Source organism: Myotis brandtii, unplaced genomic scaffold (genome assembly GCF_000412655.1).
Source record: "Myotis brandtii unplaced genomic scaffold, ASM41265v1 scaffold270, whole genome shotgun sequence".
NCBI classification, from domain to species: Eukaryota; Metazoa; Chordata; class Mammalia; order Chiroptera; family Vespertilionidae; genus Myotis; species Myotis brandtii.
In genome coordinates, this window is record NW_005360273.1 from 961539 (window position 1) to 975923 (window position 14385).

The 14385-nt window shown below is 38.2% G+C and overlaps 1 protein-coding gene across 1 annotated transcript in view; it reads right to left on the bottom strand.

Moving 5' to 3' along the window:
- The window catches only part of LOC102263923 (hemicentin-1), a gene marked incomplete at its 5' end in the record, with an annotated part of 222783 nt that extends 209038 nt beyond the window's left edge, over positions 1-13745 (bottom strand). The window contains 5 exons of the mRNA XM_014541442.1: positions 1400-1675; positions 5878-5999; positions 10562-10706; positions 12436-12699; positions 13625-13745. Of these exons, the coding sequence (XP_014396928.1) occupies positions 1400-1675; positions 5878-5999; positions 10562-10706; positions 12436-12699; positions 13625-13745 (928 nt within the window). The remainder of the gene's footprint in view (positions 1-1399; positions 1676-5877; positions 6000-10561; positions 10707-12435; positions 12700-13624) is intronic.
- Positions 13746-14385: the final 640 nt, after the last annotated feature.

The window sequence follows — 14385 nt, forward strand, 5'->3', positions numbered from 1 at the left end:
TAAAGAACCAAGATCAGATTTCCGAAGGCCATTAGACATTCTATCCGAAACAATCAGTTTAGTAAAAATAGTTCCACAATTCTGGTAACTCAAGTTTCTACTTGGAGTGACTCAAATTATCTAGGCTGTTTATCATGTGGAAATGTACTGAACCATTTATAAAGCAATGTTTCCCTAGAGGTTCCACAGGATCAACTAACAAAAGGCACACATTCAGATTGCAGAACATAACTCAACTACCCGTGAGAAAACTAGAATCAGATGGCAACCAGTTTATTAATTCTCAAGGTAGTTTCGCTTTTCTGCCATTAATAATATTCTGAGATCTAGCCTTGAAATTCACTGGTCAGTGTGTTAGATAACCTTGTTAAATCATCTGAGAGTGTTACTTCAAACATGATATAAAGTTGTTTTTAATATCACAACCAAATAGCCAGACCCAATTCTGAAGTAAGTGGTTTCCTACCTCAAGGATTTGAAATGAACCTGTCAGCCTAACCGTGAAACCCTGCCAATAGTAATTTGTTCATTACATTAAGACTGCCAACTGGTCTATAGCCATTTAGAAGCCAAGTATGATTTTACTGAAAAAGATACTTTGGAATGTCCCTGATCTTAATTTGTTGGTCCTGAGTAATATACATTTTTAGTAGCCATTAAATCATTGTTAATACTAGACTTGTTTTCAGCTATCAGAACATTCAACCTATGTAGACATAATTCAAGTTTGGCTTACCATTAGTTTATCTTCAATATGCATTCTTTGTGTGTGTGTATGCGTAAGATAAATAAAGTAAAACTCTGCTGAAGTTTCAATAAAATTGAACCAGGATGAGAAACAACTTAAACCTTAATTAAAACAATACAAGTACATTAGTTAGATACGACACTAATATAATTAAATTTGGGGGAAATTTTGAATGAGTTATTAAAACAATTAGATTATTTTTGGAGAGTTTGTTCTAGGTCTGTGAAATATATCATTGGTATTTTAATGGGGATTGCATTGAATCTATAAATTGCTTTGAGTAGTATGGACATTTTAATGTTTTTGATTCTACCAATCCATGAACATGGTAAAAATCCACATGATAGATTGGAGAATTTAAAACCATTATACCATCCAGAGACAATTTCTATTTATATTCTCTTGAAACAAAAGTCTTCAACTACTAGGATTAGTTGTGTTAGCTTTAAAGTCATGTATTAATTAGCGATGTTTTATTTTCCACTTTAGTCAGCTTTAGACCGACCACTCGAGCTCCACAAGCATCCCATCATTCAAACTGTAACTGCTTGGGTAGATACTGTCGCTCTCAGATAGCCATCTTAAGGGGACAGAGGCCAAAGGAGGAGACAGAAAGACACTATAACACAGAAGTTACCATCAGCACAGTACCTTGCACTGTGAGGAAAACTGAAGCAGCTGATGATCCTCCTTCATTGGAAACCAGACAACGATACTCTCCAGCATCGGTGAATTTCACAGTCCTGAGCTCCAGTGAGAGGTTAGCCAAGGTCCGCATTCTTGCTGGGTCTGCCAGTCTGACATCTCGGTCGTTCCTCTGCCAGGTTAGATTGTAATCCACTGCGCTGATGACAAGGCATGTCAAAACTGCTCTTTCTCCAGGAGCGACTGTAACATTAGCAGGCACTTGGATGACTGGAGGGGGCTCTGTGCAAATTGAAAAGATTCAAATCAAGAGACTGAAAAGCCAATTTGCTCACTTAGAGAGGTGGTTTAAAAATTTAATGAGTAGCCCTGGCTGGTGTGGCTCAGTTGGTTGGAGTATCGTCCCATACACAGAAAGGTTGCCGCTTTGATTTCTGGTCAGGGCACATACCTAGGTTGTGGGTTTGGTCCCTAGTTGGGATTGATCACCAGTAGGAAACAGATTTATGTTTCTCTCAATCTCTCAATTTCACCCCCCTCTCTTCCTTCACTCTCTCTAAAATCAATAAGCATGTCCTTGGGTGGTGATCAAAAATAAATTAATTAGTATGTTTTGAATATCTAGTACAGTGATGGCGAACCTATGACACGCGTGTCAGAGGTGACATGCGAACTCATTTTTTTGGTTGATTTTTCTTTGTTAAATGCAGTTGGGACTGATGACCAGTAGGAAACAGATTGATGTTTCTCTCAATCTCTTAATTTCACCCCCCTCTCTTCCTTTACTCTCTCTAAAATCAATAAGCATGTCCTTGGGTGAGGATCAAAAAAAAATTAGTATGTTTTGAATATCTAGTAGAAAAGATGCAGTACAACAGAATTTATTCATTAATGCATATGTCCATCACCCCAAGAAAGTAATCATCTAGTTGAAAGATGCTTTATAAACTAGATCATATTTACATACCAAAGTATATTCAAGTCTAAATCTATAGTTATAAAAAGAAGCATCGCAAAAGATATGACTAGGCTGATTTAGGATTGTGGAAAAAGTCAAATCTTTGAGTTTTGAAAAAAAGTAGAATTTAAGATTTTTTAAAACAATATTTATGTATTATAGAATTGCACTCTTGAAACCTATATAATTTTCTTAAGCAATTTCACCCCAATAAATTTAATTAAAATATGTAGTCACTGTTTTAAAGAAAATAGCGCATAAAATATGGTAGATATGGCAAAGATAAGGCTGTATCAGCTTTAAGGCAGGAGGGGAGTGTTATAATCTCATTAAGAAGATATAATACTACAACAGTAAAGTAAGACAAATGTTCCCCCAGAAAGAACGGGAACATTTTTATTTAAGAAGGTCAAGCTAACAGTAGGAATAGGCCTTTAATGAAATTGTATACACAGAGCCACGTACACAAAGGCATTGACGAATGCATGCACATTTCAGATGTGGTCAAAAGCCAATTCCTAATTAACTATTTAACCAACATTTTTAGAGTCACTTCATACTTGGATTAGGTTTGAGAATAAATTTAAATGCCCCTTTAAAGCTCATTCTGCCCAAACGCTTTCAATGATCTGCTGTAGCAAGCCACCATTGAGTAATGATACAGCAATAAAATCTGTGGTGAGCTATGCTAGCTTGAAACCCACATGTCTGTTTTAGTTTAACTATAAAAGAGTATCAGATATTCAAACTTTCCTTCTTTATTTAAAATGGTATGTAAGTGTAGATGAATATCATAAGCCTAGAATGAAACTTGGAAGCAATATGCCAAAACCATAGTGGTTATCTCTGAGTGAAAGAAATGTGTATATACTCCAGATTTTCCTTTATTTATCCTTGTTTCCAAACATGTTTAGAGGACTATAAGCTATTTTAAATTGTTAAGAAAAAATAAACGTATTTTTGTCATTCTGCTATGTTTTTAAAATCTCTTCTGAAAACAGCCAGTGAATCAAGTAGAAAGAGTACATGGCAATGTTAGGAGGCTCTGACTGAAGTCTGGTTGGTTTGACAGACAAAATACAGGATGCTTTGTTAAATTTGAACTCCGAATAAATATTAAATATTATTTTAGTATAACTAGATCTCATGAAATACCTGGGACACACTTATATGAAATTCAAATTTACCTGGGCATCTTTTGATTTTATTTGCTAAACCCAGCAAACATAAGCTGCCTAGATCTAACCCTAACTACTTGTGTGACCTCAGATAAGCCCATTTACACAGAGTGTTTGTTTCCCTCTCTGAAAAATGAGATGACGGAATTTGGTAATCATAAAGACTCCTCCTAGTGCTAAGGTTCTATGATTCTAACCTACATGGCATGATTCTAAGAATCTAACATACAAGACCCACCAAAGACGTGGAAGAGTTTATTTGTGTGCGTGGGTTCACACTCTATCAAAACCTTTCTGAAGACCACACAGTAGGGTGGCTACACAGGGGACCTCGGCCAATGAGAGGGAAGATTCAGAAGTGGGTGTGGATTTGAGGCCGGCAGGTTAAGCAAAAGTTAGCCCCAAAAGAAATGCCCACTCTTCTGAGTCTAAAGGGGCACTTGCTTGCCACTTCTGCTGTTACAGTCACTGCCATTACCACCGACGCTTCTGCCTTCTTTCTTTCTTTCTTTCTTTCTTTCTTTCTTTCTTTCTTTCTTTCTTTCTTTCTTTCTTTCTTTCTTTCCTTCCTTCCTTCCTTCCTTCCTTCCTTCTTTCTTTCTTTCTTTCTTTCTTTCTTTCTTTCTTTTATTTTTTAAAAAAATATGTATTATATTGATTTTTTTTTTACAGAGAGGAAGAGAGAGGGATAGAGAGTTAGAACTATTGATGAGAGAGAAACATTAATCAGCTGCCTCTTGCACACCCCCTACTGGAGATGTGCCCACAACCAAGGTACATGCCCTTGACCTGAATCGAACCTGGGACCCTTCAGTCCGCAGGCTGATGCTCTATCCACTGAGCCAAACCAGTTAGGGCCTGCCTCCTTCTTTCATAACTGACTAAGCGGGACATTGTTCCTGAAAATTGGCTTAGGCACAGTCCAATTTCCGAGTGATACCAACGCTTGGCTGGCACGGAGTCCTACTAGAAGGGCCTGTGAGGAACACACATACAGAAGTTGCTGACACCGGAGAGCCAAATTCTCCACTGTCAGTTCATAAGTTCTAACTGGCACTTCCCAGTTATTTATGCGAGATGTCTGGATCAACTCACTCCAACCTCTTTCCCTTGTTGTCCTTCCCTTCATGCATGTTGCTGGGAAAGCAACTCAAGTGCTCAAGTGTTTGTTTTCCCAGAAGCTGCGGAATGTTGACACAATTCCAGAACTTTGCATAATTACTGGAGATGAAAAAACATGAATGCTTTATGATGCATGTCAACTTGCTAAATTGTTCCAGAGGACAAACTTTATTTTTCTAAGAATAAGAGAATACAAATAATTTACTACAAGAAGAACATGCTTGCATGCCTCTGTTTTAAAGTTCAGCTGGGACTTATTGATAACAAACATAAGTCCTACTCTTCTGAACTGTCCTGCAATTATAAAGCTTCCTTTGTCCTAAATGGTCTCAAGAAAGTACACATCAATGCTGAAAACAGGTACAGACATTGCCAGACACTCAGCAGCCACATGGAGGTCAGGATGGACTCACTATTAAACACTCAGCAACGCTAGTCTACAAGGCAGGCAGAAAATAATTCAGTTGAAACAATGCAACCGATTCTAAATATGTGCTGACCAAGTGGCTTAAATTCTGGTCACTGATTAGACATGGCAGTTTTTTTGTTTCCTAAGAATTCTGGGAGATTAGAGGCAAATAAATGTTTTTCACTAAAAGATAATCTATCTGATAAAATAATTTGAGCCTTGCCTCCCATTTAATTATAGGAAACACATTATCTACATGTGAAATTAGGAGCCTGTCTTCTGCCCTTCTTAACACCAGAATTGTAGCCCTGAAGTCCTGTGTTTCTTAAATGTGATCACTTTTTATGTCAGGACTTATTCATGAAAGCACTGTGCTCATTATGAATATGGGAGGACACAGAAAGGTTAACCTTAATATTATCAGAACAGATCCCTTCTTTTCTCAAATTTTATTTTTTCAAAGAAAAATGCTATATGGCCATTAGAAAAATGATTTATTAAGTCTCTACAATAACAATAATGATAACAACAATAGAAAAATAATAACAATAGCTAAAGTCTATTACGTATTTCTATGTGCCAGACTCTCCTCTACGTTATTATATATACTATGGCATTGAACCCTCACACTTTCACCATGAGATACTGTTACTGTTACTGGCATTTAATAATAGGGATGCCAAGACACTGAGTCCTTAAGTAATTGGCCCAAGGAAGGTCACACAGCTCATAGGTGGTGAGGCCAGAATAAGCAAACACTCCACTTCCACAGCTGCATTAATGCCCAGCCAACTCCAAAGCAATCAGTGATAATCACCTGACACATCAAAAAACGTCTGTGCCCGTCCGGTCCCTGCACTGCTGGCAGCGATGCACTCATAGGAGCCTTCGTCAGACAAAGTGACCTTTTCAATATCCCAGTTCACACTGGCAGATTCTCTGGGGTAAGAAAACAGAAACATTTCTAGTTACTATGAAAACATGACCCCGTTGAAAGCAGTGGTTCCCCTATTTGTTCTGAAGCCTTCACTCAGAAGAACACCATAAAGAAAATAAGCCCCAGCCAGGTGCCTCAGGGTTAGACTGTTGTCCCAATACACCAAGGTTGCAGGTTCCATCTCTGGTCAGGGCACAACAAGAATCAAGTGATGAATGCATAACTAAGTGGATCAACAAATTGATGTCTCTCTCTCTCTCTCTCTCTCTCTCTCTCTTAAAATCAATAAATTAAAAATGAATAAATAAATTGATTAAGCTGCAGAGTTCTTTCTAGCTTAAAACTGAACAGCTTTTATACTTCAATTAGAAAATTCAGCTTCTCTACTCTGAACAAAGACAATAAGTTATGGAGATTATAAAATTCTTTACAGAAATATTGTCTGGCTGTGTCAAAGTATAAGATAAAGAGCTGCTAGAGAAATACTGCTTAAACCTCTCTCCTTCGTGATCATTTCCAGTTTTTGGACACGTTCAGTGAGGTTCTTCAACAAAGCAATTCAACCAGTTTCAAGGTAGAAAATAGACTTTTTTAAAAAAATCTTCACCCGAGAATATTTTTCCATTGATTTCTAGAGAGAGAGTAGGAGGGAGGGAGGCAAGGGAGAGAGAAACACCGACGTGAGAGAGACACATGAATTGGTTGCCTCCTGCATGTGCCCCAACCGGGGCTGGGGAACCTGCAACCAAGGTATATGCCCTTGACCAGGAACTGAACCTGCGACTCTTGGGTCTGCAGGCCAACACTCTAACCACTGAACAAAACTGACCAGGGCCAGACTTTTTGATTCCAAAACGATAAATACTCTTTAACTTTCTTATATAGAAGTTCTATATAAGGCTATATACCACATCTGATTCAACCTATGTATACATTTAAAAAAAGAAAAATAATTATGTTTTATAGTTAAACTTATCATTTAAATAAAAAAATCCCTTTGCTATATTGTGTATTCATTCATTTAGTAAATAGTTATACTTTGTTCTCTAAGACTATTCAAATTATATATCATTATATCTGATCTTCTGGAAGTCTCTGAATAATAGAAGTTCAATCCCTATTTAAAAGATTACAATAATCCAGGGCACATGCCTGAGGTGCAAGCTCTATTCTCCAGTGTGGGGTGTGCAGGAGGCAGCCAATCATTGATTCTCATCATTGATGTTTCTTTCTTTCTCCCCCTCTCCCTTCCCTCTCTGAAATCTTTATATATAAAGATTATAATAATTCATAAAACAAACATTATTTTGTTTTGAAATAACTGTAAAAATGTGATCGAAATGCATAAATATTTTCATAATTTTTTTCTTCCAACCATCCATACTATTTACAACCTTTTTAATCATTCTAGATACAGCTGAGATGAACACTTCATTGCAGAGTCAGGACACCTTCCACTGAAGTCAGAAATAATGCCCCACAGCAATAACTCCAGGTCTCCCGCCACCCAAGGATACCACACCCACCATCAAACAACCGTGAAGGGATAACTGAGCGCCTAGTGCATAGTCAGCACTAACCTACAGTTGGCAAGAGAAAGTTAAGGCACAGGTTCCCATCATCAGAAAAGTCAGAAACCAAATACCACTGGCCCATATACCTTAGTAACTGAGACAATTCAGTTAATGTCGTTTCCTTCCGTTGTGTATGTGCCGGGTGCCAGTGGTCCTTATTGTCACATTCAGAGGAAAAACAGACTCAGACTTGATTCGATGCTGCACTGATCACCTAAGCTGTATCTTGAATGTTTAACAGCAGCATACCACACCCGACTTTATAAATGCCTTTGTCTAGAGCAGGGGTGGGGAATGTCTGGCCTGGGGGCCGTATCAGATCCTTGAAATTAGTCTGGCCCTGCCATGGCATTAGGGGTGAGTTAATTACATGTTTGACCAAATACAGCAGGCTAATTTATTTTTAGCAGGCTAATTTTTAAGTTGATAATTTTGTATGGCCCTCGAATAATGTTATAAATACCCAAATGGCCCTTGGCAGAAAAAAGGTTCCCCACCCCTGGTCTAGAGAAACTAGTCGGTTCCAGGAAGGCAGAAATTTAAAATACATGAGTCTTCTGTATCCTCTGCAGGGGTCCACTTCAGAGGCAAACATATATCAGGATTCATCAAAAACATGACATATGGAAATTTAGAACAGAAAGCAACAATTCTTCTAGTTCCTCATTATAAAAAAGAGATGTTGAGATCCAGAAAGAAGTAATTTGTTCCAAGAGACATAACCAGCATATAGATTGCTTGAAGAATATTCTCTACAATTATTCTAGTTCCTCTCTTATCTATGCAATATTACATGACAATCACTTTTTCTTTCACGTAGCCTACTCAGTTGACATTAAGACAACATGGCGACAGTAAAAAGTTTTGAAGGAATGGCCTTTGGGAACAGGGGAAAGAACATAAATAAAAATGTGTTCTGCTGTTAATGCAAACTAATTACCTTCCATCCCCCAGTGACCACAGTGACTCACATAACCAAGACTCAGCCCTCGGTCTCACGTTATTAGGAAATCTAACCGGAGATGCGCGAGTGAATTGGGGTTAGAGTATCAATCCATCATCACCCACACCTAATTCTGTCTTTAGCCTCTCACATCCAAAAAGCTTTAATATGTGTCAGTAAGGCCTGTCACATCTCTGCATCACAGAGCTGGAAAAATGAGAGAAAGAATTCTTGTGGCTTACCTCCCAGAAACTGCATGGAATTAGTGTTTAGAAAGAACCCCGTGTCTTTGAAAAATGTTACGCTTTCAACATGAAGCAGAATGGTTTGATTTCATCAGTCAGTTATGTAGCTTCATCATTGGCTATCCTGGTCAGTTGTGCTTGATTTATGGTTATTAAATATGTAACTAAGTAAATCATCAAGATATACTATGTGAGAAAAAAGTGGCAGGCAATACTGCAGTTCAATCTTTAAGTAATGGAAAAGTTTCTAAATTTATAAGGAACATTTCTGCCATAGTTTTGACTTAAAACGACCACCTCATAAAGAGACTGCATAAACGAAGAATTTCAAGTATTTAACATCTTATGGAAGTTACTTATATTAACATTGAACTAACAGTAGGAGAGTTTTATAAAATAATTCCTAGAGTTTTTTTCCAAGATGTGGTTGGTTTCATTCTAAGTTTAAAAAAATAAACCAAAACAAACAAAAAACAACAAACAAAAACCATTTTCCAGAAATCACCCTCCAGTTTTCAAGGCCTACTTCATTTTTATTAGATTACTGATATTTGTCTAAAAAAGTTACCCATTTTCACAAGGGCAGTTGATGCCCTCTGGCCCACTCCCCCTGTTTTACAGGGTGGGGCAAAAGTAGGTTTCCAGTGGTTCTTATAATTAATAAATAATAATACAAAAATAAACTCTGTTTCATGTACTCATAACTGTGAAACTACTTTTGCCTACCCCTGTATGCAGTGGCCACACAGGTTAGTGCTCCACCTGTCACTCTACCCGCAGCACACACCACTGTTCCTTGACCTCATCTTCTGCCTTTTCCCCCCAGGCTCACGGGGCTCCGGCCACACTGGCTTCCTTCCTGTCTTTCTTCCACACATGCCCTGCTCACTCCAGCCTTCGGGCATGCGCACTTGCTGGTCCTGGTGTGCACACACTCTTCCCGGACATCTGTGTACACCTCTGCACCTATGTTCAGGTCTTTGCACAAATGTCCCTTATCCTGAATTTTTAAATCGTAACTTGGTAGCCCTAGCCAGTTTGGCTCAGTGGATATAGCGTCGGCCTGTGGACTGAAAGGTCCTAAGTTCGATTCCGGTCAAGGGCAAGTACCTCAGTTGCAGGCTCGATCTCTGGCCCTAGTCGGGGGCACCTGCGGGAGGCAACCAATCGATGGGTCTTTCTCACATCGATCTTTCTCTCTCTCTGTTTCTCCTCTCCCTTCCACTCTCTCTAAAATTCAATAGAAAAAATCCTTGGGTGAGGATTAGCTTGGCCAAAACCACAAGCACCTGACCTACTAACCTTACTCATCCCAATTAACCTGTTCTACATTGTGCCTTAACACTGATCACATTCACTGATCCTAAAACTTTCCATCAGATTCAGAGACCTGCTTACTCGTAAGCCAATAACAGGGCCTCTCATTAGCAAGGACCCCTCCAAGGTTCGGTACCTAACTTTGTATTCATAACTTTTAATTTTTTGATTTAACAAGGGACCTTCAAATTGTATAAAACTCAGGTTCTCTAGAACCTAAGTCAACTCTTGAATGTATTCTAGCATTTATATATTAACATATTATATTTAGCATCTCTTTTCGGTCTTCCTCCATCACATACAAGCTCCACAAGGGCACAGAGCTGTGTCTGTCTTGATCACTGCTATATTCCAAGACCATAGAGCAAATACATGAGAATTTCCAATAAAAAAAAAACACATTAAAATAAGTATCTTCTACAAATAAGTATTATTTCTATTTAGATGTTTAATGCTATCAATTATTAATAGAAACATGTACCCACTTTAAATACTGGTCTACTCCGAGTTTGAGTCCATTTCTGACAAAGCTCAAGGTAAAGGGCAAAAGACTTTCAACAGAGCAGGGAATTCGGCCAGGCTGTAGGTAGTATCCTGGGGTCTTCTTTGGCATTGTAACTTTGGGAGCATCTAGGGAAAAAAAGAACATGGGCGAGAAGGTTACAATGATATTGAGTACTTCCTGGTAAGCCATTCAAAATCTTCATACTTTAATTCTTCCTGTAAATCTTCTGTATCCCAATTAATCTAAATCCCCTAAAAATCACTTTAATTATCTTTGTTAAAAGCTTATTAATTTCAATGTCTTCATAAACCCCTTACTAAAGTATTCATTGAATCTAAGACTCCATTGATTTTAAGATGTGGCATTATTTTTGATACTACCAGGATAGAAAAAAAAAGCTACCAAATTAGTTACACTATATCCCCAATTTTGAAAACATTTTTATTTAAAAAATTAAATATTTGAAAAGAACTCACATCTTATAATTGAATTTATAGGGTGATTATTTTTCTAAAAAGAATGAAAAAATTCATTTTTAAAAATCCAATAGATTTTAAAGTATTCAATTTAGGGGCTGAGACAACCAACTTTGAATATTGTAAATTAGGAAACATTGATGATGTTGGTTCTATTCTCATCATTTTTACAACTTTAAACAATATCTATAGAGCTGTTCCTAATACACCAAATCACAGCCTTATGTATAAATGATAAATGTTGTTCCTTCATACAATAGGACAATATTAGAAACAATCCTACATCTTTGTCTACAATGCTAAAATGTTGATCAGCGCTAAGAAGTAGCTCAAATATAGACAAATTAAAAAGCTACTCGATGCCTCCAAATAATCTCTAAGCTATGATATCATCTCTAGGTAATAGCAAACATATAAGTAGCTAGTTTTCTAATTAACTAACAAACCAACCTACCACTTAAAGGCTGAGTCATCACCAATTGTTTACTGTATTTCTGACAATTGCACATAAACATTTAGTCCATTTAGCCCATTTAGATAGATTATTCAAACATTAAACACATATGCCAGGCTTTTTAAAAAAAATTTTTATAGAGAGGAAGGGAGAAGGATAGAGAGTTAGAAACATTGCTGAGAGAGAAACATCGATCAGCTGCCTCCTGCACACTCCCTACTGGGGATGTGCCCGCAACCAAGGTACATGCCCTTGACCACAGTCGAACCTGGGACCCTTGAGTCCGCAGGCTGACGCTCTATCCACTGAGCCAAACTGGTTAGGGCATATGCTAGGCTTTGTAGAGAGAATAAGAGCACCAGAATTTCCCAGTTTGACTTCTTACATTGATTGACATGATCAAAATGTTCAGATCTATAATCAATGAGTCTTAACATGAAACTCTGATGTGCTATTTCATAGTTAAGAAAAGTTAAAGACTACATAACCTATGTGTCAATGCTCATCAAATCAGTAACCCAGTAACAATGTGAAGATATTATTTTTAACTTTATAGTCTACTAGAGGCCTGGTGCACAAATTTGTGCACAGTTGGATTCCAGCCGACCCGCCCCAATTGGGGCTGATCGGGCTGGGCCAGCAGGGGGGAGGGGCCGCAGGCAGTTGGCTGGCTGGCCCCACCCCTGATTGGGGTGTGGGGGCCAATTTGGGTGGAGCCATCCAGGGGGAGGGGCCATGGGCGGTTGGCCTGTGGGCCCTGCCCCCTGGTCAAACTCCCGGTTGAACTCCTGGTTGAGGGGAAATTTGCATATTAGCCTTTTATTATATAGGATGATTCTTTACCTACAGGACTACATCACTTCCTCCCCCCTCTCCCCTCCTTAAACTATCAATACTCCAGTACTGAATGAAATGATGTCTCACCTGGGACGATACTAGAGAAGGAAACACTTGATACTCTCTGGAAGAGATAATCGTCCTTATCATAACCTGCTACTTTGAGGAAGAAAGCTTCACTTGGTGGCATAAAGTCAGAAATGTTCCAGATGCCATAAGGTTTCCGCTCTGGGTAATATTTCACAGGAATAGTCTTCAGAGAACCACCTGAAATACTGAGAAGTTCAAGACGATCTACTCTAGCTGGGATGGAAATCCCGGAAGTGTTCAGAAGCACATAGGTAGGGATTCCTAGAAGAGAAAGATTTTGTTATTATTATTTACAAGTAATATTCAAATGAGGTGTGATACGAAGTAAGTGTTTGTATTTTAATAATAACAGATAATAAGTATCATAAGTATGAGTACTGCGACTGTCCTATAAAGTGTGGCCAAGTTCTAGAGTCTTTTCCACATTAAGACAGTTTATTCATGGCCAGAGGTACTTAGGAAATCCAAAGTGATTATTCTGTAGTCTATTAACTATGTTTACATGTAGAAAACTTATAATTGTGAATACTGTTATGTAATGTTTGATCACATATTTTTAAAGTTCACTATTTGTATCCTTCCAATAAATGCAATAAAAATAAATGAAAAACCAGAAAAAAATTTTTTAAAGAGTCACAGTAGTATTGAGCTTTTTTAATAGCTCTAAAACTCTAAATAATCATGCATAAATAAACTAAGAGGAAGAACAAGCTTAAAAATCAGCAATAATTTTACCTTTAAACATATAATGACATATAATATCTTTAACTTTTTAGCCATATATACACACACAATTTACCTTCGCACCTTGACAACAAATCAATTTATAGATGTTAGTAAGAGAAAGACTCAAGATCTAAGTATAGTAAGTATAGCAATCAACTGGGATACTCCTGAAAGTATATATGCCTAGGCCCTGCCTCCTGAGGGTCTGACACAGGAGATCTGGGGCAGGGCACAGGAATCTTCATTTTTGAGCATCTCCCTGAGAGATTTCAGTACCACTGGTCTTGGGACTGACTACACGCTGGAAAACAGTGACTAGGCCAAGAGTGCAATCACGTTTAAAGATGCTCTGTTTCCCAATTTTATTGACTGGTGAGAATCATAAAATCACAGACATTCTGAGAAACATTTTCACTTGGATCTCTATTATGTCAGTTTAAAGCAATATGCACATACAAACCTTGCACTGGTCTGCTGACTGTTTTCTTGAAGTCCAGGGTGGGCTTTCGGGAAAAACCAGCTCGGAAATCAATAGTGCTGAGGCCGGTGATGCGAACAGAGTGCCGTCCGCTGCTGGAAGTCTGAAAATGTTCAAATGACAAACCCCATCAGCAGCCAATCCAGGGAGCCGGTCTCACGGAACACCAATATTAGAAACTGTAGGGTGCTTAGTAAGATCGATGTCCAATAGTTGAGGCTCTGAACTCAGTATTCTGAACTGAACTATGATTCTATAATGTAAATGCATGTTTTATGATCCATGCCCCAGGGGACTGCTCTGAAATACAATTCACTAATGCACTGCATGCCCAATGGTGAAAGATAGAGGGGTTTAGTCACTGGTGAGTGAGCCTTAAGTAAATCTGTAAAAGTTCTATGAAGACATGGATCGTAGTTTCTTTGACTGTATGAACCATGACAGATGCTCAGCAAATACTGAGGAAATGAATTAATAACTAAATCTTCTCCCCCAAACACCATTCAGGTTTAGTAAGAAAGATATTTACTTTCTCAGTGGCTCTGAGAAGATACAGACAGGACAGCTGACCTCAGCCAACCAGCACCACTGAACGCAGCAATGTCCCAGCCAAGCCCTAGCCGCTTCAGACTCAAATTGAGTGTAACATGGTCCTCAGACTTTAAGAGCTCATGGCCAGTGAGGGGGACAGATGAATCAATAGAAACCTTTAATGCGATGTAGTGATTGAAATAGATACCATG